Here is a 22,757-nt window from a genome sequence, read left to right as displayed (position 1 = left end):
GGGACATTATACTGCTTTATGTTTGTTACTGTTGAGGGCGGGAGAGCAGGCGCGCTGCTAAGTAAGTTTACAGAATAGTGGGGAGGGCTTTCCTCTTCCAGGTGGGTGGCATGAGGAACAGAACTGACTCCAAAAGCCCATCTTTCCCCATTAATCCTTCCCTTCTTTCCTCTTAAAACGTCCATGCCCAGTATGTTGGCATTGCCCAAAATCACCTCATATTTTCGGGGCTGATGGTGGGGTTGCAATGGGATATCCAGTTTTATCTTAACTAATGGGTAAGTTATGGTACTGCCATTTACTCCCGTAACAAGTACCTGCTTTCGGCCAGTAGGTGGCGAGCCCTGAAAACTTTCTCGCTTAATCATGGACATTTGAGCCCCTGTGTCCATTAAGAAAGGAACAATGTGTTTGTCATTTACAGTTACATATATCCGGGGGTCTTTTGCTGTTGTTTTCTCCTCTTTGGATTTAAGCTGGTTTATTGGGAGAGGAGAGTGACCCCCGCAAGCTAGTTTCCCTGCTCTGGTAACTCTTGCAGTTGCTGCAGCAATGGAGTATACAGGGTGTTTGCAGCTGGGGAAGGAGGAGAGAGCTGCAGAGGTGCACTGGGAGTAGCATTAGTTGTCTCCCAGTCAGCTCTTTTAAAGGTGGTGAATAATTTTAGCCGCTCTGTGGGCAGTCCATTTATCACATCTCTGGGATACCCTAAAGCCAGACATTGTCTCCACAACTTGGCTCTAAGCTCCTTTTCCTCCTGGGTTGGCTCTCGCTTGTTTTTATGTCCTTTAGATGGTGCCCCCTTGTTTCCCTGAAGGGAACGCATCTTAGCTTTGCCTGTCAGTGCTCTGATGTCTCCGAATTCTCTAAAGTATGACACCAGAAGGTTTAGCAGTGCCCGAAAGGTACTGTTATGTGCTGCAGCTTCTGATCTAAGGGACAGTGCCACAGCCCTATGGTTACTCGGAGCTCCCTTAAGCAGGGGTCTGAGATCCTCTACATTTACCTGACCCTCCCATGGACTTTCATAGGCTAACTCTTGAGGGTTTTGGCCAAGCATGCTAATGACAGCCACAGTTAATAGAACTGCTTTTACCTCATCTATGTTGGTCCAGTGCATTACTGTGGGTTCATCTCGGTCTGCTGGGTAAATTCCTCTTGCCCATCGACAAGCCAGAGACCAAAGTGTTTTAGGGGTGTTCCCCTCTGAGTGTTCCAGGAATATTCCTGCACCTAAGTTAAGGCGCTTAGTTTCTTGGGCTGTCAGGCGTATATATCCACCCCCAGGGTCCCAGAGGCGGACCAGCCACTCTATTATACCTTCCTCAGGCTTTTTAGCAAAATCTCCCTGGATTGTTTTTAACTCCATGGGAGTATATTGGCGGGTGGTAATTTTGGTAAAGTGTGTTGGAGCTTTACTCCCTTTTCCCTTTTTACCTCCCCTTTTTGTTTTTGAAGAGGTGGATGGATCATTATCATCCCCTTCTTCATCCAGCTCTGCCCCACTCAAATTTCCCTCATGTTCTTCTGATTTGTGATGTGTGATAGCTGGTCTTAATTTTACAGAGGGACCTTCCTCCTCAGAGGAGGGGGACTCATCTGCTGAATCCCAAATGTCTCCATCCCATTCCTCAGGGTCTAGCCAGAGAGCAGTCTCAACTTTAGCCCGGTTGATTCTGCGTGTTTTAGTCTCCAGCTTTTCCCTTCGTTCTATCCCTTCTTTCTCAATTAAGGGAAGTAATCTTTTCTGAAGATGTTCCATATCCCTATTCAGTGTTCTTACTCTGGTATCTAAATTCTGGCATTCCTTGCGCAGTGTGTCCCTTTCCTGTTGTAGCCTATTAAATTCTATTGCCAGACTATGATAATCTTTACAGGTAGCTTGCCAAATGTTAGTAAGCAGCCATATACAAGCACCTTTTCCTTTCCCTTTCTTCATCTTGCAGGCAGTTCTCCAGTTACAGAAATGCTGCCAGATCTCTGCTGGTTTTCCCCAATATTTCTCCAGCAGTTCTTTGCTCCACAGAGGATTTCCCCATCCCTCTTGGGTCAAACTTTTCTCTAGCTCAGGGAATTCTGTGGTGTTTATCATGACTGGTTTCATTGTGTTACTGTAGTGCAGCCTATATCACAATCCTGTTCGTGACGCCAAATCTGTTAGCCGATGGCCAGGGATGTTTGGTGAGGTGCCAGCTATGCCCGTTTATACCATCCGTGACTTTAACCGCTAGGACGCACTGTCCCTTCGCGGCGGGCAGCCCGGGCTAGGCTGACGGATGCCCCAAGGTCCTAACCACCCGTGACTTTAACTGCTAGAGCTCAGAGCTCCTTCGCAGCGGGCAGTCAACACTGACTGACAGGTGCCCCAATGGCAGCACTAAGAGCCTCTCCACACCCGTGACTTTAACTGCTAGAGCTCAGAGCTCCTTCGCAGCGGGCAGCCAGGATTGACTGACAGGTGCCCCAAGAGTTTGCCCCGTGGAGGCGGCACAACTCAACGCTAGGCTCTTAGTACTCTCACCTAATGGCCAGGCTTTATAGCCAAAACGGCTGAGGTTCTTTAATTGTGTTGGCTGCTTTACAGTAAACCAGAGAAACAAGTCAGGCTTATGCACAATGGTTACCAAAATTTATTAAACTAGATTCTAATCATGTGGTTACAAAATTGCTAGTGCCTACTTATTTAAATGTAGAGATGTTACACACACAAACAAGTTACAAAACAGAAGCCACAATCCCAAAGAAAAGAAAACAAAGTATAGAGCTCTATTTCAAAATATGTGTACACTAAAGATAGGAGATCAGGTGTGGGTGCTTCTTACCCTCCTTGCATCTCTCGATTCCAGCGGTGCCAAGCCAGGATCGGTCACTCAATTCCGCGGAAAGACGAATAAGGGACAAGGCTTAGGGACCCTCTTAGCTGCAGGAGCCTTGGGAGGCTGTCACTTATCTGACCAGCAGATAGATAGTGAAAAGCACTCAAAAATCATGGTGCTGTAGGTCCCATACTTATACCTCTGTACTCCTTTATTCTCTTTCTCCTTTCTTATGCCAAATTGGGGCTGGTCTGTCTGGGCGACGCCACCTCTCGCAAGAGTAGTTCACACTTGCAAGGGAGAAACAATAAGTTTCGACTACTGGACACTTCTTTTATCAGGGTAAATATTTTCCCACCTAGGATGTTGGGGTGTGTGCATCACGCTATTTAGTAGGGGCTAAGAGCCATGTCTGTCACAGCTTCTCTGTCTGCTGTGAGCCTAATCGTTGTATATGTTCCCAGAGGCACATTGTCACAGCACACCTGTGCTTCTCACAGCTTCAAAGGCTGTGCTGGAATTTATGTTGAGTGCCCTGTTATTTTGGTTCCCGTGTGTTTCCAGCAATGCTGGTCTGAGTGGGGGGGGGGGGCTGGCTGTCTGGCTACAGCAGGTGGGGCAGGGTGATGAGACAATGAGAAGAAAATGTTTCCTGATCTCTTCTATGACGTCATATTGTATCGTATCCTGAGTGTGTGCCTTGCCAGTCGTCTAATGCCTGAGTGCCTAAACTCTCATTAAGGAGGCTGTAAAGTACTTAACACACATCTAGGTGTTATAGAAATAAAAACAATAAGCAGGACTAGCTTGGCAAACGTATTTTATAACAAGTGATTCCTTATATAATCATTCCTCTTCCTCACCTTGAGAGAACTGTATTTTGTCAAGCTTTACTTTTCAATAACTAAAAAAAAAACCTTAAGCATTCACATTTTTATCACACTTACTACAAGGGCCTCTTACAATCTCAGGGAGATTCTTTATATTTACCTGCCTTTTTCCCTGCTTTACTTCCTTTTTTCAAAATTTGGAGAATTGTTTGCAATGTTGCAACATGTGTACTGCAGCTGTAAAGGATGCACTATTGAGTCAAATTATTGTCATGCCTTCACTGTTGATATCTTGCTTCTAGGTGCGGCTGAGGGAAGGAGAGAAAGCAGTTACATAACTATCTAGCTGTGCAATGGTGCATATAGGGGACTTTCAGTTAGTGGAATTTCTGCTCAGCTCATCTGACTCCTGAAATGGAGGCCTTATCTATCTACAGAAGTTGCACTGCTGATTTAACCTAAAATGTTTTTAGATAAACCACCCTGTGTGGATGCTGATTTTTTGATTTAACTCTCTTCCTAATTGATTTATGCTAAACTGATCTGAGCCTGATTTAAACCAGTATCAGTGTGTCTACACACAGTCTTTGGCATCAGTTTAAGTAAACCAGTTTATAATTATCTTAAGTTATATTGATGCAATTTGTGTGTGTGGACAAGGCAGGCCTAGGGAACTGCCAGATTTCTTCCCTGTTGAACACTCCTAGGCATAACATTAGTCACTGGCTTTATCTTCACCATTCTCATTTGGAGGGTCCACACGACCCCACCCCAAGTTAGCCAGCACCTGAAATGTGTCACATACTTGCCACTGATGCGTGAAGGACCCAAAGCCATCAATTTCTGTGGAATTTAACCTTGTTGGTTTTTTTTAAGTTTCTTAGATTGTCAGCTTCTTCAGGGAAGACCAATCTCTTTGTTCTGTGTTTGTACAGCACCTAGCACAACAAGATCCTTGTCTGTGACTGGGGTTCCTACATGCCACTGTAATACAAATAATCAACAATAATAGTAATAGTCCTTATCGCTGCAAATAAAACTTTGTGACGTTATCTCCTTCAGTGCGTAGACAGTAGATAGTGCTGCTGCGGTTGCTGGCCTTCATGGCATTTTCAAGAAACAGCAGAATGAAATTAATAATACCCCAGTCAGTTTCATAGCTGCTGTCCAGATCCCTGTGTGCAACAGTTAAACTGACAAGAATGTTAGTTTTACTCTGCTGCTACTTGAGAAAGCTGTTGTCACCAGCTGGGAGACATCGGAGCTTTTGCCCCTAGACCTTGCTAGCTCTCCCTTTCTCTCCCCTCTGACTTGTAGCTTTAGTTCTTTGGGTGGTAGGTATCTGATCACTTGATCAAGTCCTATGTTTATGCCCTAGATTCACCTCTCTTTGTAGGATACACTGCTACACCCACCTTGCCTCCTCCACCTGAGGAATAGGATGCATATAATAAATCAGTATGCCGAAAAATACACAGCAGCCACATTTGTATAGATACCACACTTCTCTGCATAACTCACATACAGGTAACACAGAGCAGAGTGTGCCACTCATTCTTTCACACATCCACTGCTCATGTGAGGGGTTGGAGGGAACCAGGCCATGCAAGTTTCACTAGGACAACAGGGCTTGGCTGGCTTTCCCAAATCAAAGTTGGTTTATTGAAACATAGGACTTGCCACACTGGATCTGTCCTGAGGCCCAGCTAGCCCAGTATCCCAGCACCAGCTGTTTCGGGGGAAGGGGGAGGCTCTGAGGAACTCGGTAGGGGGCACTAAGGAATGACCTGCTCACAGGCTGCATGTGTTCCTAAATCTGTGTCAGTAGCTGGCTAGAGCCTGAAGCCAGAAGATTATCTCCCTTACATGTTTTTACCCTACCTAATCCTACTGCAGATGGCCCATGTCAGCCTGCTAAGCTCTTGGCCTCAGTAATACTTGGTGGCAGTTGTGACAAAGTGAGAATTTTCTGTAATACTTTTATTACTTCTATGTGTACCTCAGTTTCCCTCTATATTGCATTGCTACCCCATGGAGGAAAAAGGGATAAAGTCTGCTCTTGGGAACAGCACAGGACACGAGGCGGGGGTGTCGCTCTGATCCAGGACAGAACTTTGCGTCTCACCCCAGACTGCTTAGTTTCCTTCATAGCTTCTTCTGAGGGACGTTGCTTAAGGATTTTTGAAAACTCCAAGTGAATTATGTCAACGGTTCTTCATCTACTCGTTTGTTGACATACTCAAAGAATTCTAGTTTTAGCCTGTCTAGAATGCAAAACTTATGTATGTCATAATTATTTGTTAAGTAGTGTGCTCTCCTTGGTGTTCTGCAAATGGGAACTACACATGCATTTCAGATAGAGTGAAGATTACATGTAAAAACCTTCACTAATTGAGTGGAAAGGGTGAAAATTGGAGCACAGTGGTCGGAAAATGCCCAAACAAAAGTTGCTGTAGCAATATTAACTCAGCCAGATTGTACCTAATGGAGACTAATTTAGAGCATATATAGCAGGGATCGTCAACCTTTCAGAAGTAGTGTGCCGAGTCTTCATTTAGTCACTCTAATTTAAGGTTTCGCCTGCCGGTAATACATTTTAACGTTTTTAGAAGGTCTCTCTCTATAAGTCTATATTATGTAACTAAACTAGTGTTGTATGTAAAGTAAACAAGGTTTTTAAAATGATTAAGAAGCTTCATTTAAAATTAAATTAAAATGAAGATCTTATCAGTTTAGTGCAGTGGTTCTTAACCTGGGGTGCACGCACCCCCTGGGGGTGCGAGATGCCCTTTCTGGGGGTGCGAGACCTGCCTGATTTTTTTTAGAAGGTAAATCATGGAAAACACAAATTAAGCACAGGCACATAAGTACAACTACTTTGTTGCATCAAACCTATGTATTTATTAACATTATACATTTTTTAACGATTACTGTAATATACAAAGTTTTTACGCTAATTGTAGTGTAATTTTTGATAAGGGGCGAGAGAACATATTTTGAGAACTCCAGACGGTCAGCAGGCTGAGCGGGGACAGGTGTGGTGTATTAAATTGCTCCCCATAGGAATGTGCTACTTAGGGTGTGCTACTTACGGCTGCCAGTCTTGATGCTCTGAGTGGCATGGTAAGGTGCCGGGGAACAGGGGTGGTTGGATAGGCGTGGGAGTCCCAGGGGGCCAGTCAGGGGTTGGGGGAGTGGATAGTGGTCGGGGCAGACAGGGGACAGGGAGCAGGAGGGGTTGGATGGGTGGAGGGTTCTGAGGGGGGCAGTCAGAGGGCAGGGGGTCCCGGGAGGGGGTGGTCAGAGGACAAGGAGCGGGGGGGGGGGGTTGGATGGGTCAGAGGTTATTAAGGGGGCAGTCAGGGGGCAGGAAGTGGGCCAGCTGTTTGTACCGTGGTGTAGTATATTAAATTTCTCCCCGTAGGAATGTGCTACTTACAATGTACTACTTACGGCTGCCAGTCCTGGTGCTCTGCAAGTAGCACATTCCTACGGGGAGAAATTTAATACACTACACCTGCGAACAGAACCCCAGACCGGTGGGGGTCCTGGCCACTGGCCCCGCTCAGCCTGCTGCTGGCCTAGGGTTCCGTTCACCCAGGCCGGCAGCGGGCTGAGCGGGGGCATAGGCTGGGACCCCGGCTGGCAGCAGCGTGCCAGTAAAAATTGGCTCGTGTGCCGACCCCTGATATATAGCATTCTAACCAATCATATAAAATGCTCCCTCTGTAGGAAATGGTTGAGTTCCTCTTGCCTGGAAAAAAAACCACCTTTACTTTTCCTGATTGTTCTATGTATGTATGTATTTTTTGAATTGTGCAGCCTTCGAGTTGCATTGAGCTAGATGTTTGTACTTCTGTTTCTTGGAGTTTTAAAAGCCTGGGGAAAAAGCTGCATTCCCAGCTATGACCCTGTGCAGTGAAAAGGCAGCTCTAGGCTGATCTATCTGTACAGAGTAGGAGAACACGTATTAGAGGAAGGGAAAAAACATTTTTAGTAATATATTGGTTCGCGATTTCCCAGGAAAGACACAAACGAGAGGAAGCCTAAAGACTGATTAAATCTGAACCTCTGAATCGGTGTGAGGAAGGGACCCTGCTGTCTCCGAGAGCTGCCCCTCATGATCCCCTCTCCTCTTCTTTTCCATCCCAGCAGCACTTCTTAAAGAGCTTGATCACCTCACCGGCAGGGCTGAGGTCAGCCTATCTCCCAGTTTTGCCTGGCTGAATCTCTGAGACGTTCCCACTGTCCTTGGCCAGATGCTGATGGGCCAGGGTGGCTGCTGCTCCCAGTTCTGCTGTCACTGTGGGAGACTAGAGGGGCTGCTTTCAGAGACAGCAGGGTCCTGCCCTCAGTTCACCCCAATTCCCAGGCTCAGATTCAATGGGTCTTTACGATTCCCCTGCTGTTGGGTCATTCCTGGGAAAGGTGCTGCTGATTCTGGCACTTTGCCTCTCTGCTCCTGCCTCTTGCCTTTTAGTTGCCATCTGCAGTGTCTCTGCATCTCCTCCCAGCAGATGGTTCCAGCTGCCAGTGAACTCTCTGGTCTGGATGCCCCTTATGGTTGTGCCTGCTAGGGGAATGCCAGACCAGTGATTAATTAGGCAACAAGTCCCGTCCCCCTGTCCCCCCCCAGTATACCTGCTATCTGGAGCATCACATGAGAAGCAAGGGCCCTGGGTTGCCAAATGCCAGGATGCTCACTGGCGAGCAAGGAAGGGCAATTCCTGGCCCAGTCAGGTCAATGGAAAAACGCCCACTGGCTTAAATGGGGTCGGGACTTCCAAGAGCATCTCCAGAGGCGTCAGTAGCTTCATCTCCGGCTCCCAGTCATAGCTGAGCAGGTCTGATTCTGTCCAGCAGAGGGCAGGGTGTATCTGCACACACCAGCCTCTTCAGCCACACTGCCGAGAACAGTGGTCCCCAAACGGTGGGGTGTGCGTCCCCTAAGGGGGGAACGACACAGAGAGACATTTGGGGGCACACAGCTGGGCCTGGGCCAGCCCCCACAAAAGGCAGGGAGGAAGAGCCCTGCTGCTCCACCCTGATCCCAGTTCTGCCTTCATTCCCTCTCCACCCCCAAGCCAGCTCCGCCCCCATCCCCAGTTCAGCCCCCAGCTCCGCCTTCAGCCCCAGCTCCTCTGCTGAGCCAACTGTGCAGTAATGTGGGGGTCAGAGGTGGTTTGTGGACAGATTCCATTACTGGCGGGACAGGAAAAGTTTGGGCACCACTGCCCTAGAAGCAGGGTGGTTCATACTCCCTGCCCCTGGAGCCCCAGCATGCTGCTGGCAGGATGTGGCTAACCGCTGTGAGCTTGGGGCGGGGGGCGGAAATCTGGCACAGGGTCACTGCTTACTCTGGGTCTCCCAGGAGGCAGCCAGTTCAGTGCACTTGGGGGCTGCTCTTGCCCATCAGAGGTGATGGAAGTCTCTCCCACTTGTGCTGCTCCCCCCAGGCAGTGCATGGGATGGGTTCCTAACCCAGCAGGCCTGGCCTCCACAGACATAGCTCTGTCCTGCCCCAGGCCATACCAGCATGCCCAGGACCTACCCCGTGTGGGCCATAAATGATATGTAATCAGATTGGACTCCCATGATGTATCAGGTGCATGCAGGACGCCTAACTTGGCTACTGACTCACTAAGGCTGTGTCTACACAGCAATGTAAGCCTAGGGTTAGTGGGACTTGGGTCAGCTGACCCACGTCAGGGAATCCTGGGCTGGAGTGTCTACACTGGCTTTTAACCCTAGATTAAGAATTTCCTGACCCATGCTTGAGCCTAGGGTGCTGGCAGCCACACTGCAGTGCACATATCCCGAGCAAAGTAACTGTATCCCAGCATGCCTAATGCTCCCCCCGTTGACACTCTAGGCCTAGGAACGTGGTGCACTGTGGGAAAACTCTACTGTCTATGTTCATGGGCCAGCTGGACCACTATTCCTACCAAATGCCATTGACGTAAATGGTGTTATGTGCTGGGGAGGGGGAGAGAAGATGGCTCATTTTGGCAGGAGGTCAGTGCTGCGGGGGCGGGGAGGAGTGATCTTGAGTGCCATGTAGCGTAAGTCAGAATGACATGATGGAAAAACAATGTATGGTTGTGAGTAGGGTGGAGGGGGGCACAATGGCTTTGCAAAATGGCTCAAGCTTATCGGTCTGCACTGAAACCCTGGAGGCTCTGAGTGTGCATGTGCCAACCACAGCTCACTCCCCCTGCAGAGGAACGCCCCAGGTGGGACATACACTGCATCAGAGACACCACACCTGGCTAATGTCCTGGGTGCAGAAGCAGCCCCCAGTGTGCAGCCGCTGGTGCCTTCTGACTCCCACTTTACTGACAAGTCTCCCGAAGCAGCAACATGGTGACCCATGGGTCTGCCTAATTATCAAGGTCTTAAGTGCTAGGCACTCCCCCCGGGAACCCCAGAACTAGCTACTTCCTTCCCTGCTCCACTCTGCCCAGGATGTGTGGCCCCAGCCCACATGACCCAGCTAGGGAGATCACTGCTCTCCTACCAAAGATCTCCGTCCCTTAAATACACACCCAGCCTGGCTGTTGCCGCTGCAGAGTGGCGAAGTGCATCCCCAGGGATTGGGGTGCAGTGTGCTCCAGCACCTCCCCCTGTTCCCTTATCCCTGCCCCCACCTCACCCCAGGAGGCTGCAAGGAAGCTTTGGGGTTGGCACTTAGCAACTTTGATCCCTGCTCCAGGCAAACTCTGGGCAGCAGCGAGCTGGAACAGGACGGGAGAGCAGGCTCAGCCAGGCAGCACTGGCACTTCGGGCTGCTGGGCTGGCTGCCTGCGGTGCACACTGCCCCCAGGAGCTGTGGGATAGATCCGGAGGACTCCCGGGACCTGAGTCGAGCCAGGGCTGTGCACACAGGAAAGCACTAGGTCCCAGCTTAACTCAGCCTCAGACCCTCCAGCCCTGCAGGGACCTGGGTCTGAGGCCTAGGTTAGCACAATTGCAGGGTGGATGCAAGGAGGGGTTTGCCTTGAGCCCAGGCTCAGAGCTGGGCTTATCTGGCTGTGCAGACATACACTAAGTGGTCTTGGCCAAGCTACTTCACTTCGCTGGATCTCAGTTTCTCCATCTGTAAAATGGAGCTAATGATACCAGCTTTGGAAACCTCTATGAGGTCTATGGCTGGACACTATAACTGCTATTCCACCCAGAGCCCTGGCACAGTTTAAACTTCACACAGGTGCGCCTGACAAGGCTGGGATAGGAGCTGTGTAGTCAATAGGATTTTAATATTTTCACTGGGTTTAAAATGTCTGACCACCCTCCACCCTGCCCTCACAGAGCTCAACTCTAGGACCTTTGCAGGCAAAGGCTCTGGGTGGCTCTGGGGAAGAAAAGCACACGTACAACTGGTGGATGTGACAGTTATTGGAGTTTACCAAGCTTGCAATAGTTAAAAAGTACAACATTCAGAAATATAAAAATGTGACTTTCGCCATCTCCGAGGGCTGTCCACGGGCAGGGATTGGGCTGACATTGCAAAAGAGGCCACTTACGCCGGGGGAGGGGGGACTGTTTGCATAACACACAAAAATAGTTCACATTCTTTCATCTTGCCCATGGCTGGCCCACTTAGGACAAACAAGCCCTATATATCTATAGGGCTTACTTCCGTCTTTGCTGCACAGAACCAGTCCGATAATTTTGTCTAAGTTCAGTTGGGGGAAATATGAGGAAACCCATCCCTAGCAATCCAATTAATTCCCTGCAGCGCTCCAGATCTGCAAAGTGACACTTCTTTCCTAGGTGCAGACGATGAACTTGGCAAAACAAGAGCCGCGTTCTCTGTTAAAGCATTGTGGGGGGGGACGCCCTGGCCCCACTGAAGTCTAGGGCAGACCTCCCAGTGACTTCACTAGAGCCAGGATTTCACCCACGGGTTTTTAAGGCCGGGATGCGGAGATTCAAACTTTTTTTTTGTTTTAAAAAAGTGAGTTTTTGATCGTGAAGAAAATCAAGGGAAGATTCTTTTCCTGAAGCAGCTATTTTCATTAGAAGCGCTTTGCAAAGTCCCTTCCTAGCAGGACATTTACAATCCAAGTGCTAAAAATCACACCTCAGTCACATCATACAAAGCCATTGCTAACTGCTGGGTGTAGCATCTTTTCCCTGAGCAATCGTGTGCAATACTGTACAGGGTTATTGGCATTTTTTCTTGGCCATAAATTCCAGCAGTAGCTTCTCTTTAACTTTATGCAACTAAACATGTTATTTGTATATAGAGCATTCAGATTTTACCCTGCAATATGCAACACTTCCCTAAGGACATGTTGCTTCTACTAAGGCTTACGTTTTTGCCTGGCCTAAAGCCAATTGAGGAATAAATGTCTATGGAAATGCTGAGGCATCTTATTACGCTCATTGTATAACAACTTTGCACAACCTGTTTGAGTTGTTCAAGGACTCGAACCCAGGTCATGCTGGTTTTCGCAGCCACAAATCCAGCTACTGGAACCGAGCAGGAGTATCAGATGACCTCAGACTACATTCTAATTGGTCAACAGCATGTTAATAGGGCAAAGGAATTGTTCTTCATTTGTTCCGCTGGCCAAGGGAGGGGACGCTGGCAGCAGAAGGGTTATGGCACATTCCCAGGTGGGTAGCAGTTCCAAGAGAAATCTGGGGTTCCCATCCCACCTGTTCTTCCTACGCCAGACACCACTTTGGAGATCCTGTTTGGGCAAAACCAAAATAAAATCGGGGCCTTAATTGGGGGCAGACATGGGCCTCAGCAGGATGCTGATCTGCTGCCAAAATCCTGCAAAATGCCACAGTTCAGTGCATGAGATTGAGATGAAGAGCAGAGGTTCTAAACTCTGCCCTGGAGGAGCCATCTGGCAAATCCAACTGGAAGATCCAGTGCTGTGTCTTTTGCCTTCCTTACAAGGTAGAGATATTAGGCATAGACCAATGGCTGGGCCACATTTCAAGCCTCGACCCATGCTGCTTGGACCCAGTCAACACAAATGAGACCAGGTAAATAAACCAGCTCCTTGGCAGTGGAGTCAGCAACCCTGTGAACAGCAGGAGCCCATGGCATGGTGACAGACCCAGCTGACTGATGTGTATGTAGTGACTCTTCGCCTGCCTTCTCAACATGGCTGTGATCGCACGTGGCACTTTATAACCCGGAGGCAGGCGCGCTTATTCAACAGAGCACAGTGATTGGCTCGTCTCACTTCATGTGACGTAAGCAACTTTGTGAGTCACATTCCATGTCTCAGATACATAGGGGACAGAGATGGGAAGGTCCTTCTGGGCCACTGAATCCATCTCCAGGAACATGTGGGATGTGAAGTCCAGAGAGAGGGGGTCTGTGATGGGAGACAGATACTACCGTGCAGCTGGGAGAATCTTCAGCCTCAGCGGCATCTGAAGTCTTTCCTGTGGAGACAGCAGGCTGAAGACTATTGGTGGCAGAGGCAGAAGAAACAACAGTGAAGCTTAGAAATTTTTATGATCTATTTTTCCTGAGTTTCTCAGCCTGGATGTTAACTACAGGCTGAAATTCTGCAAATCCATGACAACGGAAGGAGTAACATGTAATTAAAGAGAACAGAACTGGCAGCGTGAAGAGCTGAGCCTCCTGTAGAGCAAAGTACAAAGTCATCTTGGTAAAAATGGGCCAGTAACGCTTCCCCTGGGATAAAGGCAGAGCAAGGAGTAAACATAAAAGAGCCTGGTGCTTCTCCAGCAGGACTTCCCTGGTGAGGGAGAAGAGCCGGCTCTCTGCTCTGGGTGTGCTATGTTCCCAGGAAAGCAGTGGAGGTTCTAGGACTGGGTCGAAGAGTATAATTTTGCTCTACAGACTGGTTCCGCAAAGATGACTCTCCAGTGCTGCTTCAGTCAAATCAGAGTTGGGAGGAAACTGTCCAACACCAAATGCAAGACACCCAGGTTTTGTCTGGTCTCATCTGGAACAGGGGCACCCCCCCCCCCACTCCTCCCCATCCCCCGAACAGCCAGAATCCAGTTCAGGTTCTGATACAGCCACTCACGTGGGTTATTCCCTTCCCCAGAACGATGGGTCAGGCACCAATCCTCATCTGCACCCCTGGGGCTCAGAACCATCTGCAGGTGTAGGCCATGCCAGGAGCACTGCTAGAGTGGACACCATCACCATGCTGTGTGGACCCCTCAGTTCGCAGGGGCCTGGAACTTGTCAGCTGCCGTGGGGCTGTTGCTGGGGATCGGAGCTCAGAGCTCTTGCCAGTGCTGGATTCAACAGCCTATTCACCTGAGAGTGGCAGTGAAACCCGAGCCTGATCATAGCCCCTCCCCTGGGTCACGTGGCATCTTCCCACGCTACAGGAACCCACCTGGCACTAAGGACACATGGCCCTGCCATTTTCACAGCCTGACTCCCCCACTTCCTCCCTGCTGAATGGGCACAACCCCAGCTCCCCTGCACTGGATTTGGAGCCTGTTTTCCTGACACAGCCGCAGGGGCCTGATTCTCTTCACATGGACACCTGGGTGATCCCGCCCAGGCCAGCACAGTCAGCTGGGTGCAATCCATTAAAGAGAGAACAGAAACAGGCCCATTGTGTCAATCACGTACCACACCCCGTGCCAGAGAGGGACTGTTCATTCAACACAGGAGCCTGTGACACCAGCTTGGTTGCTTTTCCAGAGACACACCACATCATGAGAGCTCAGTCCAGGGCAGCTGCTGTGCCAGTAACAGCAGCAGCACCTTGCATGGTCAAGTACAGCAAGGAGAGGTAGCAAACGGTGACTGGTGAGCCAGGAAACTCTTCGGCATTAAATCTCCCAGCAGAGTGGGCTTTTAGCTTCATGTTACAATCCACAGGTGTTCATGGACTGAGGGCTGCCATAAAGCTAACGCCCATGCTCACTGCAGAGCGTCCGTGGAGCGTCCACTCCACAGGGCCCTCCCTGTGATGCATGCTGTGCAGATGGAAACCTCTGCTGTCCCCGGCCTATCTGATAGGTGAATAGCCTGAGAACTCGTGGAAAGGGCACTAATCTGAACAGGTCCTGGGGGTGCTGAGGGAAGCAGGTTGAATGATTCATTGTGAATTTAGCCCTTTTTCTGGTTCAGAAGCAGTTCCTGGGTTTCTGGCCTTCACAAAGATTTGCTGATTAGTTTGGACCAAAGATTTCCAGCTGGGTTGTGAGCTCTTTTTACTGTGACTAGCCACTTGCTGTCATTCATGGGGTGTGACTGATCATTGAAGTCACATGGTATCATTTCAACTCTGATTGGATACCTGAAACTTTTAAAACAGAAGAATAACACCCACCACCTAACGTGACCTTCACCTGTGTTACTATCCAGACAAACCCCCACCTGTGCCAAAATGCATGGTGCCACCAGGACTGGTGAGTGTCTTCCCGCATACCCCACTGGCATCCAAATCTTCACCAGCTGGCAATAACGGCCCCACAAACCCCAGCGCTTTCGTCTGTGAAAATATCGCAGCTCTTTGCATTATTCAGCCAGCTCCGGTGCTAAGTGCCAGTGCTCCTGCTGGAATCAACGAGACAGGATCAGGACCTTGAGTCACTGTCGTTCACCATGGTCTGCTGCAGGGTCCTCCTTGTACCAGATTCCAAAGGGAAGGCCACTCATGGCAGGGCATCACTCCAGGATATCCCATGCCTGTTTTGTCTCAGCCAGTCCTGGATGGGGGGGGGAGCTGCTGGGGGTGTGCTCACTTGCTGCGATGAGTTCCGTTCGCCATGTGCAAAGGGTCACACACACCAGCACATTGGTATTTAGAGAAATACAGAAGGAAGAAAAGTCCAGGGTTTTTTTTTTTCTCAAAAATCCTCCATTAAATGTCAAGTTCTTGTCCACCCATTAGTCATCAGCCAGCAACTACTAATTGCCCTGTATCCCTCAAGCCATGGTTTGATCATTAGGGATCTGGTAGGTGTGTATGGGACATGCAAAGTTCTTATTGGTGCCTCACACCCTGGGGCCTTTCGACCGAAATGTCCTGTCTTCCAGGGACCGTGTGTGATGCAAGCTCTGAGCCAAATGAGGTCTGGCCATGAAGTCAAGCAAGAAAACGTTTAGATAGAGAACCCCTGGATTTCAGTGGAGACCCTGCAAACTGGGATGGGTAAATGAGCAAGGCAAGTCCTGCTGCTACCAGACTGGCTGGCAGGGGTTGGGAGCCCCCTGGTCAAGCCAGTTGTTCATGCTGTGGTTGTGAGACCCACTTTCAAACACCATCTATATTTTGTCTAGAGCAGGGCCTGAGAGGCCAGGGCAAGCCCCAGGGCTCTGGGCCTGGGGGATCAGGACTTTGCTTTTGGGCCACTCTCTAGTTTTTCACTTTGGTGAATGCTGGACTCTGAATGGGGCTGTTTGTAGTGTGAATATCTGCCTGCCTTGCCCCACCCGCTGTTGGCCCACACTGTTCTGTGTGTGGATCGTGGATGGTGTCTCTGTGGGTACATCTACACTGGAGCTGGAGAGGGAATTTCTAGCTCAGGCAGCCAGACCTGCGCTAGCTGGAATTGAGCAGACACGCTAAAAATAGCAGTGTAGCCATGGCATCGGGCCTGGCAGGAGGGGCCAGCTATTTTGAGTACACTGCCATCTGAACCCTAGGCCAGGCTTCGGTGCCTGGCCCCTATTTGACACTGTGGCTGCGCGTAGACACTAACTTGGTCACTAACACCTTCTGACGTGCCTGCGGCCTGGCTGTGGGGAGCTCCTGGCAGTAGATTTGAGGGTTTACAGTACAATTGGCTAACCTGGCTAGGTTTGGGGGGGTTTAATTCTTAACAATGGAAGGAGAGATTCCAAAGAAAAGCCCGGATATGGTCAGAGCCCGAAGCACTTCCCGTCCCATTAGCACAGCTGTAATGCGCCTGTTAGGACAATCAGACGGTCTCCCCCATGTTGCTGGGGCTGCTAGTGGGAAGGTGCCAGGCACGGACATTGCACACAACATAGACATGAAGGTTACTGCTGTGATTCCGTCCCCTCCGGGGCCGCGGTGCAGGGACAGCACAAGGTGAGCACATGGCACTCCTTGTGGGAATGAAACCAACAATGGGTTTGCACAAGCGCCCCTGAAATGCTGCTGCTGGGCTGAGCTGGCTGAACGTGGGGATCCCTGGAACTGGCTCTCTGGTTTGCGAGCCCTGAGCCCTATTCTCGGGGCTGGTTTGTTGCTTGTGACAATGCCCAAACCGGAGGCCACTCCCAGGCTACCTGATGTGGCTTGACCTCGTTTGTGAGACTGGGCACCACCGAAGTCACATGGCAGCGTTTTTGCTCTCTGATTGGATGACTGAAACTATTTAGGCAGGCAACTCAGGAATCACACCATTTGCAGGGTGAATAAACCTTGGTGCTACAATCGCTGGGACATTGTATCCGTGAAGCATTTCCTGAGTGCCTGGCCATTGCCAAATGTCTACCAACAACCGCCCCCCGTGTGACAGCTCTGCTTACACAAACAGCATCCTCAAAATTACCAGGCAGAGTTGTGCTACACCAGAATAAATAACCCTATCACAGCAGGTCAGCTCTGATTGCGTTGCCCCACTGATTTCTCATTCCTCACAAGTCTGGGCCTGCGCGCAGTCACAGGATAGCGCGTGGACCTCAGCAGAGTCCTGGCTCCCACTACTTTCACCTGCCTTGTTTTTAGTTATTACTTGGATTAGCTGTGATGTGTAGTTCAGGGGCAGACCCAGCTCTGGTCTCTAGAGGGCTCAGTCTCTGGGCCTTTCCTAACTACTCATGGATTTGCCAATGATGTCTGCTTTTCCTTCCTTTTGCCACTAGGTGAAGCCAGAACAATTCACTGCTCGCGATGACCCCTGGCTACTAGAAGCTCTTTCTCGGTGGTGTAGCATCATCCTGGACTGTCAGCAGGGAATTCTCTCTGCATCCCCGTAGCCTCACTCACATGTCCACTGTCTCTGCCTCTCTGCAAAGCGTCATGCATAGCGAGTGCTATATAACCAGAACAGGGACATGATCACCCATTGCTGCCCACTCCTTCCGGGCGTCTCCCCAGGGCCTGGATCCCCCCAGCTGCTGCATAGGGAATCAGACCCACCAGCTAGTTCCAGGGGCATGCTGAAGACTGGGGGCTGCCCTCAGATGAACGTGCTGCTGGCTCCTTCCATGCTGCCGTCACCCCCACCTCCTGCTGTGCGCTCCTTGCATGGAGCATGCCAGAGCCTGGCGGGGGGCTGATGGGAAGCAGACAGCTGCACCTTTGATCGTGGCACTGGCAGGTTGTTTCCCCTCACTTTTATTATTATGTTAAAAATATTAAGTGAACAGGCTGGGTGTCTTTGATCCGCGTGTTCCTGCGGCAGCAGCTCTTGGGACTGACAGGGAGTGAAGGGAATGCAGACTGGGGAAAGCATCTTGTTTGATAAAATATCAATACAGGCCCGTGGGACTCTGCAAGGGGCTGAGTCATCAGGAGCACAGGGCGCTCGCAGGATCAGGCCCTGACTCAGCAATGCAAAGACCGCGCTTGGTGCTCATTTCAGTAGCTTTGCTTTAAAGCGAGCCATTCCCCCAAACCCACTGCTGATTCCCTTCCTCGAGAGCACAGGGGCCGCGTGCGAGGGAGCTCACAGCGCTATGCCTGGGGGGGGGACTCTGACAGAAGCATTCACAGCAATCGATCTTGTGAAAGCCGGTTGTGATTTGGAAGCATTTGTACCCGACCCAGGTCTGCACAGCAAGAGGAAGCTCAGGGAGAGGAGAATTTGTTATCTGAAAGCCAGGAATGGGGCCAGAGCAAACCCCCAACCCAACACCCCTCACCTTGGAGGGGTCTGAAATCCAGCTATGGCTCAGGCACCTCTCAGACAACCCAAAGCTGTCCAGCAGGGAGCAGGCCGGCCAGCCTGGGGGCTTGCAGTGCAAGTGCCAATGGGGTGTAGGGCACTGCCTGCCTGTGTGGGAATGGAAGCAGGCCAGGGCCTCGGCTCTTCAGTGATTGTCACCGCATTCAAGGGGAGTTGGGCTGCTGTCAGGCAGCCTGTACACGACTTGCCCGGGATTTGTGCATCCTTGTCACATCAGCAGACACCCACAGTGTGTGTGTGACAAGTGTGCATGGAGCAGGATGGCCCAGCTGTGTGCACACACAATGCTCATGTGTCACAGGGACGCGGCGTCTGGCTCAGCCCAGGTATAACTTCACCAAACAGCAGCCTGCCTGCGTCCGAGGGACACACCAGAGCATAGGTAAAGTGCATTTAGTGAGCAAGGTGACAGACTCCTCAGATATCCTAGAGGGAAGGAGAGCAGGCCGGTGGGAGATAGCTGATCAATCAGATCAGACTGATAGGTAAGAGAGTTTGTCTTATAAAGGAAAATAAGCCATGCCTAGCACCTCCTGAGACACAGCTCGTATCTGACTCACAGGAGAGGAGTGGTGTTGTTCCTCAAGGCCAGCTACACTATGGTTTGGGTAGAACCCCTGGGGCTGGTCCCGGGGATGCTTGGTGTCTGGGCACGGAAGGCCATGCCGTGGGTCCCTCCCGTGCTCAGTAGGACCCTAGACTCTCTAGACTGTCTCCAGCAGGGGCAGGAGGAACCAGGCTGTGAAGATTCCTGGTGAGGCTGAGTCCATGGCCTCCTACAATGCCCTTCAATCCTATGTCAGACACAGAGCCAGCGGAGCAGACACAAGCCGCTTTGCCAATGACTTGCCAAGTGCCTCTAGCTTAGTCGGTCCTTTCGATTTTCAGCAAGTTGCTTCAGCCTTCCCGTTTCCTTTGCAGAAAGGCACCTCCTTTCGTAGGCTGGCTGGGCCAAAGTCATCCTGAGCAGAATCCCAAGGACAGCCAGGCTACACCATGGATCAGTTTGCCCCAGGCACTTGCCATTTCAGGCCTTGATCCTGCTAAGAGCATGTGGCCCCTTGTGCCCAGACAGATTCCCCCTGGGCTGAGCATACAGCACTCATGGCAGGGCTGGGCCTGCCCTTGGCTTGCTCCCTCTCTGAGCGTCAGTGCTGGATGTTCCTTCTTTTTGGCTGACAACAGGCCCAGTTCTCTCCCTGCAGCATCGCCCGGGGCTGGCAGCTGGCATCGAGTGGACAGCACCGGTGGAAGCTCTCAGAAGAGCGCTAGAACCTGGCCAGGGAGTGACTGAGGGTCAGTTTGGTTGAACAGAGGGTCTGGAGCATCTCAGTTCTTCCAAAGCAACCTACATTCTAACTGGCCCTTCTGTCTCTGCTGCCAGGAATTTCCCTCTGTTCAGCTCAACTCAGCACTGGGGTCTTTGTCCGGGGAAGGAAAATTACAAGGTCAAATGAAAGAGAAAAAACATCATCATCATTTCGCATGATCAAAGCTATTTAAAGTACCACACGCTGAAGGGAATGAACAGTTTCAAGCTAGCTTCATCGTGGGCACTGGGTTACAACTGGGGCTGAACTGGAGACTGCTTGCAGAGCCCCAAAGAGCAGGAGGGAAGTCCCCACTTGTCATCAGACCCTGGGAAGCTGCTGGGCTGATGCAGGAAGGAATGGGAAGCCCACTGTCATCTGAGGATGGCCCTGCTCATGATGACCGATGTCCGCCTTCTCCATTCCACAGCCATCTCCTTCCACTGTATCTCCATTGGAAACAAGACCAGGAGCCGACTGCACAGGGGTGCGGGCTCTGTAGTTAAGACATTTACCTTCCGTCTGCTGGAGTCCCCAGGGAGACACAAAAAAGATTTGCAAATTGCCAATAAAGAAAGGAAAAAATTACACAAATCCCAGCAGGACGGGATGTCCTCACAGCACCAGCCTGGGAGAATGCAGCCCCTGCAGCTGGAGCTGGGCTTTGAAGAGCCAGCATAAAACTCCCAGCAATACTGTCTCCACCCCTCCCTGGCCAGGATGAAGTCGGGGTGGTCAGGGCTGGGTTCTGGCACCGCTTGGGTTGTCTAACTCAGGGGCAAACTCCATCATGACCCGCCGAGCCAGTGGATTTGTGCTCTTAAGAAGCTCTGCCGCGGAGGTGCGAGTCCCAGGACTGGCCTTGCTGCCTTTCTTCTGTAGCAGGGCCTTGAAGTCTTCATTCCGACTGGAGGCTCTGCCAGGGCCGCCTGCTGCTGGGGGGGACTCGCAGGCCGGGAGCCCGGCTGGGTTCTTCACCGGGGAGTGAGAATTCTGCCTGCTGCTGAAGGCATCTCCTGGCTCCTTCCAGCCCAGCAGCTTCCTCTTTGACCTAAAGACAAAAGAAGCCTGTGGTTGGCGTGCCTGTGGCGGTGTGTTCCAGCTCCTGAGGCAGAGGCGCTCACAAAGGGGCATTCCCCACAACCCCCAGGCAGGCGGCTGCATCCCACCCATAACTGTGGTTTACGCCTGACCCCCAGATATGTGGCCGTGCCCTCACTGCGACCCGGAAATGTTCCATCCACTGGAAACTTACGTATAACAGCCAATTCAGCACGGCCAATCAGTGCAGAGAGATGCAGAACCCAGTTACTTCACTGAGCTCCATTGCACAACATCATGGAGAATAGGCCAAATTCACCAGCCCCTGAAGTCAGTGGAGCTGCTTTAGGTAAGAATCTGGGCCAACACTGCCTGCAAAGGACTCTCAGGCCAGTGAGAGGTCCTGGCCTGGCAGCTCTGGACCCTGACTCTCTTCCCCCTGGAGTGAGGAGAGCAGAGGCAGAAGCAGGAAGTGCTATATTCTGCCATGGTGCCACCCTCCCGCTCGTCCCAGTGCCTGGACCAGGAGAGGAGGGGAGTTCAGCCTCCAGGGCACTTGGCACATCCAGTGTTTGGCCAGCAAGGGGGACAACTGGTGCCACTGGTGACGGGGGGATGCGCTGTGGATAGCGGGAACTGCATTGAATCCACCCACTTCCCTTCCGAGAAGCCACAGAGCAGCCAGCAGGTGGCGATGACCAGCGAGGAGCTATAGACTCCCCAGTCCAGTGGTGCCCCCAACTCCCGCCAGCACAGAGCTGTCCAGCTCCTGTGACAAGCCCTGGCTCCCTGGCAGAACTGAAAGGGGCCTGGCTAAAGGGTTGCTGCCCCAGCCAGCACAGACGGGAGGCCCCAGGGTCCCAGGGTCAGCTCTGCGGCTGGGCCAGTCCCAGGCACAAAGGGCTGCTGGGGGCACAGGGTGAGACTCGGGTTCTGCGTCCAGCCCTGTGCTGACAGCGGGCCAGGAACACAAGCTCTGAAATAAAGGCAGCTGGCTGCCCAGGGCTCTCCGTGGAGCCGCAGCGCCACCCGGCGTCCTGGAGAGAAACCTGTCCAGATTTTAGAGCCGGCCTCTCGGTGAGCAATGGGCCCAGCACCACCAGAGTGGTCAGGGCTTGCAGCAGAAGGCCCCGAGTGCCCTGAGACACACAGCTGGAACCGGGGTGCCATGCCATGGCCATCTCTCTTGCCCTGGCCTGCTCAGGGCACTCAGTGCATGGGGTGGGGGCCAAGCCGGTAGCCCTGGAGACAGAGGGGCCTTGTTTATCCTCAGAGCTGGGACTGGCCTCACCCAGATGAGTTTAGCCCCATGGCCTGCTCAGTCCTCAGCTCTGCGGAGACCAGCCCCCAATAACTGCCTGCTGGGCCGGAGACTCCCAGAGGCCAACAGTGGGTAAACGCGATGGGGGTGTGAGTTTTCCGTTCACAACATGGGCTGGTACCTGTGGATGACGGTAAATAGATCCTCTGTCGTACGGGTTGTCACAAATACGTCATCATCCTCTTCCACGATCGACTCGGCTGTTTTGTCACTTACAAAACTCCTCTCATCAGCGCTGAGCTCCACAGAATCCCCTAGACAGAGGGAAGAACAGCCATGAGCTGGGCTTGCTGAGAGCAGGATGGAGGGGAATGTTCCCAGCATGGCAGGGGCCTTTCCCAGGAGATGCGTGGGATCAGCCCGTTGGAGCAAGCTGAGGATATCTGTATCCAGGTGTGTGCCTGGACTGGGGCACCCCTAGGTAACCTGGCTCTGCACATTCCTGTGGCTCAACAGGAGCAGGATCCCAGAGTTAGTACCAGCAGCACCTGTCCTGCCCGCCTTCCCGGGCGCTGCGACTGACCAGACGGCACGAGCGCACAGCTCCCCTTCCTGCACGCACGCACCACCCGGGAGACACCTGGGCTACAAC

At 51.4% G+C, this 22,757-nt stretch overlaps 1 protein-coding gene across 4 annotated transcripts in view; it reads right to left on the bottom strand.

Moving 5' to 3' along the window:
- Positions 1–11,026: 11,026 nt before the first annotated feature.
- The window catches only part of NHSL2 (NHS like 2), a 150,780-nt gene continuing 139,049 nt past the window's right edge, over positions 11,027–22,757 (bottom strand). For all 4 annotated transcript variants that reach the window (XM_043522183.1, XM_043522184.1, XM_043522182.1 and 1 more), the window contains 2 exons: positions 22,287–22,419; positions 11,027–20,854 (listed from right to left, as the gene is read on the bottom strand). In XM_043522183.1, coding sequence (XP_043378118.1) covers positions 20,539–20,854; positions 22,287–22,419 — 449 coding nt within the window. In that variant the 3' untranslated portion in view covers positions 11,027–20,538. The remainder of the gene's footprint in view (positions 20,855–22,286; positions 22,420–22,757) is intronic.

The sequence above is a fragment of the Chelonia mydas genome, chromosome 9 (genome assembly GCF_015237465.2).
Source record: "Chelonia mydas isolate rCheMyd1 chromosome 9, rCheMyd1.pri.v2, whole genome shotgun sequence".
Taxonomy (NCBI): domain Eukaryota; kingdom Metazoa; phylum Chordata; order Testudines; family Cheloniidae; genus Chelonia; species Chelonia mydas.
This window is presented reverse-complemented; position numbering and strand designations above follow the sequence as displayed.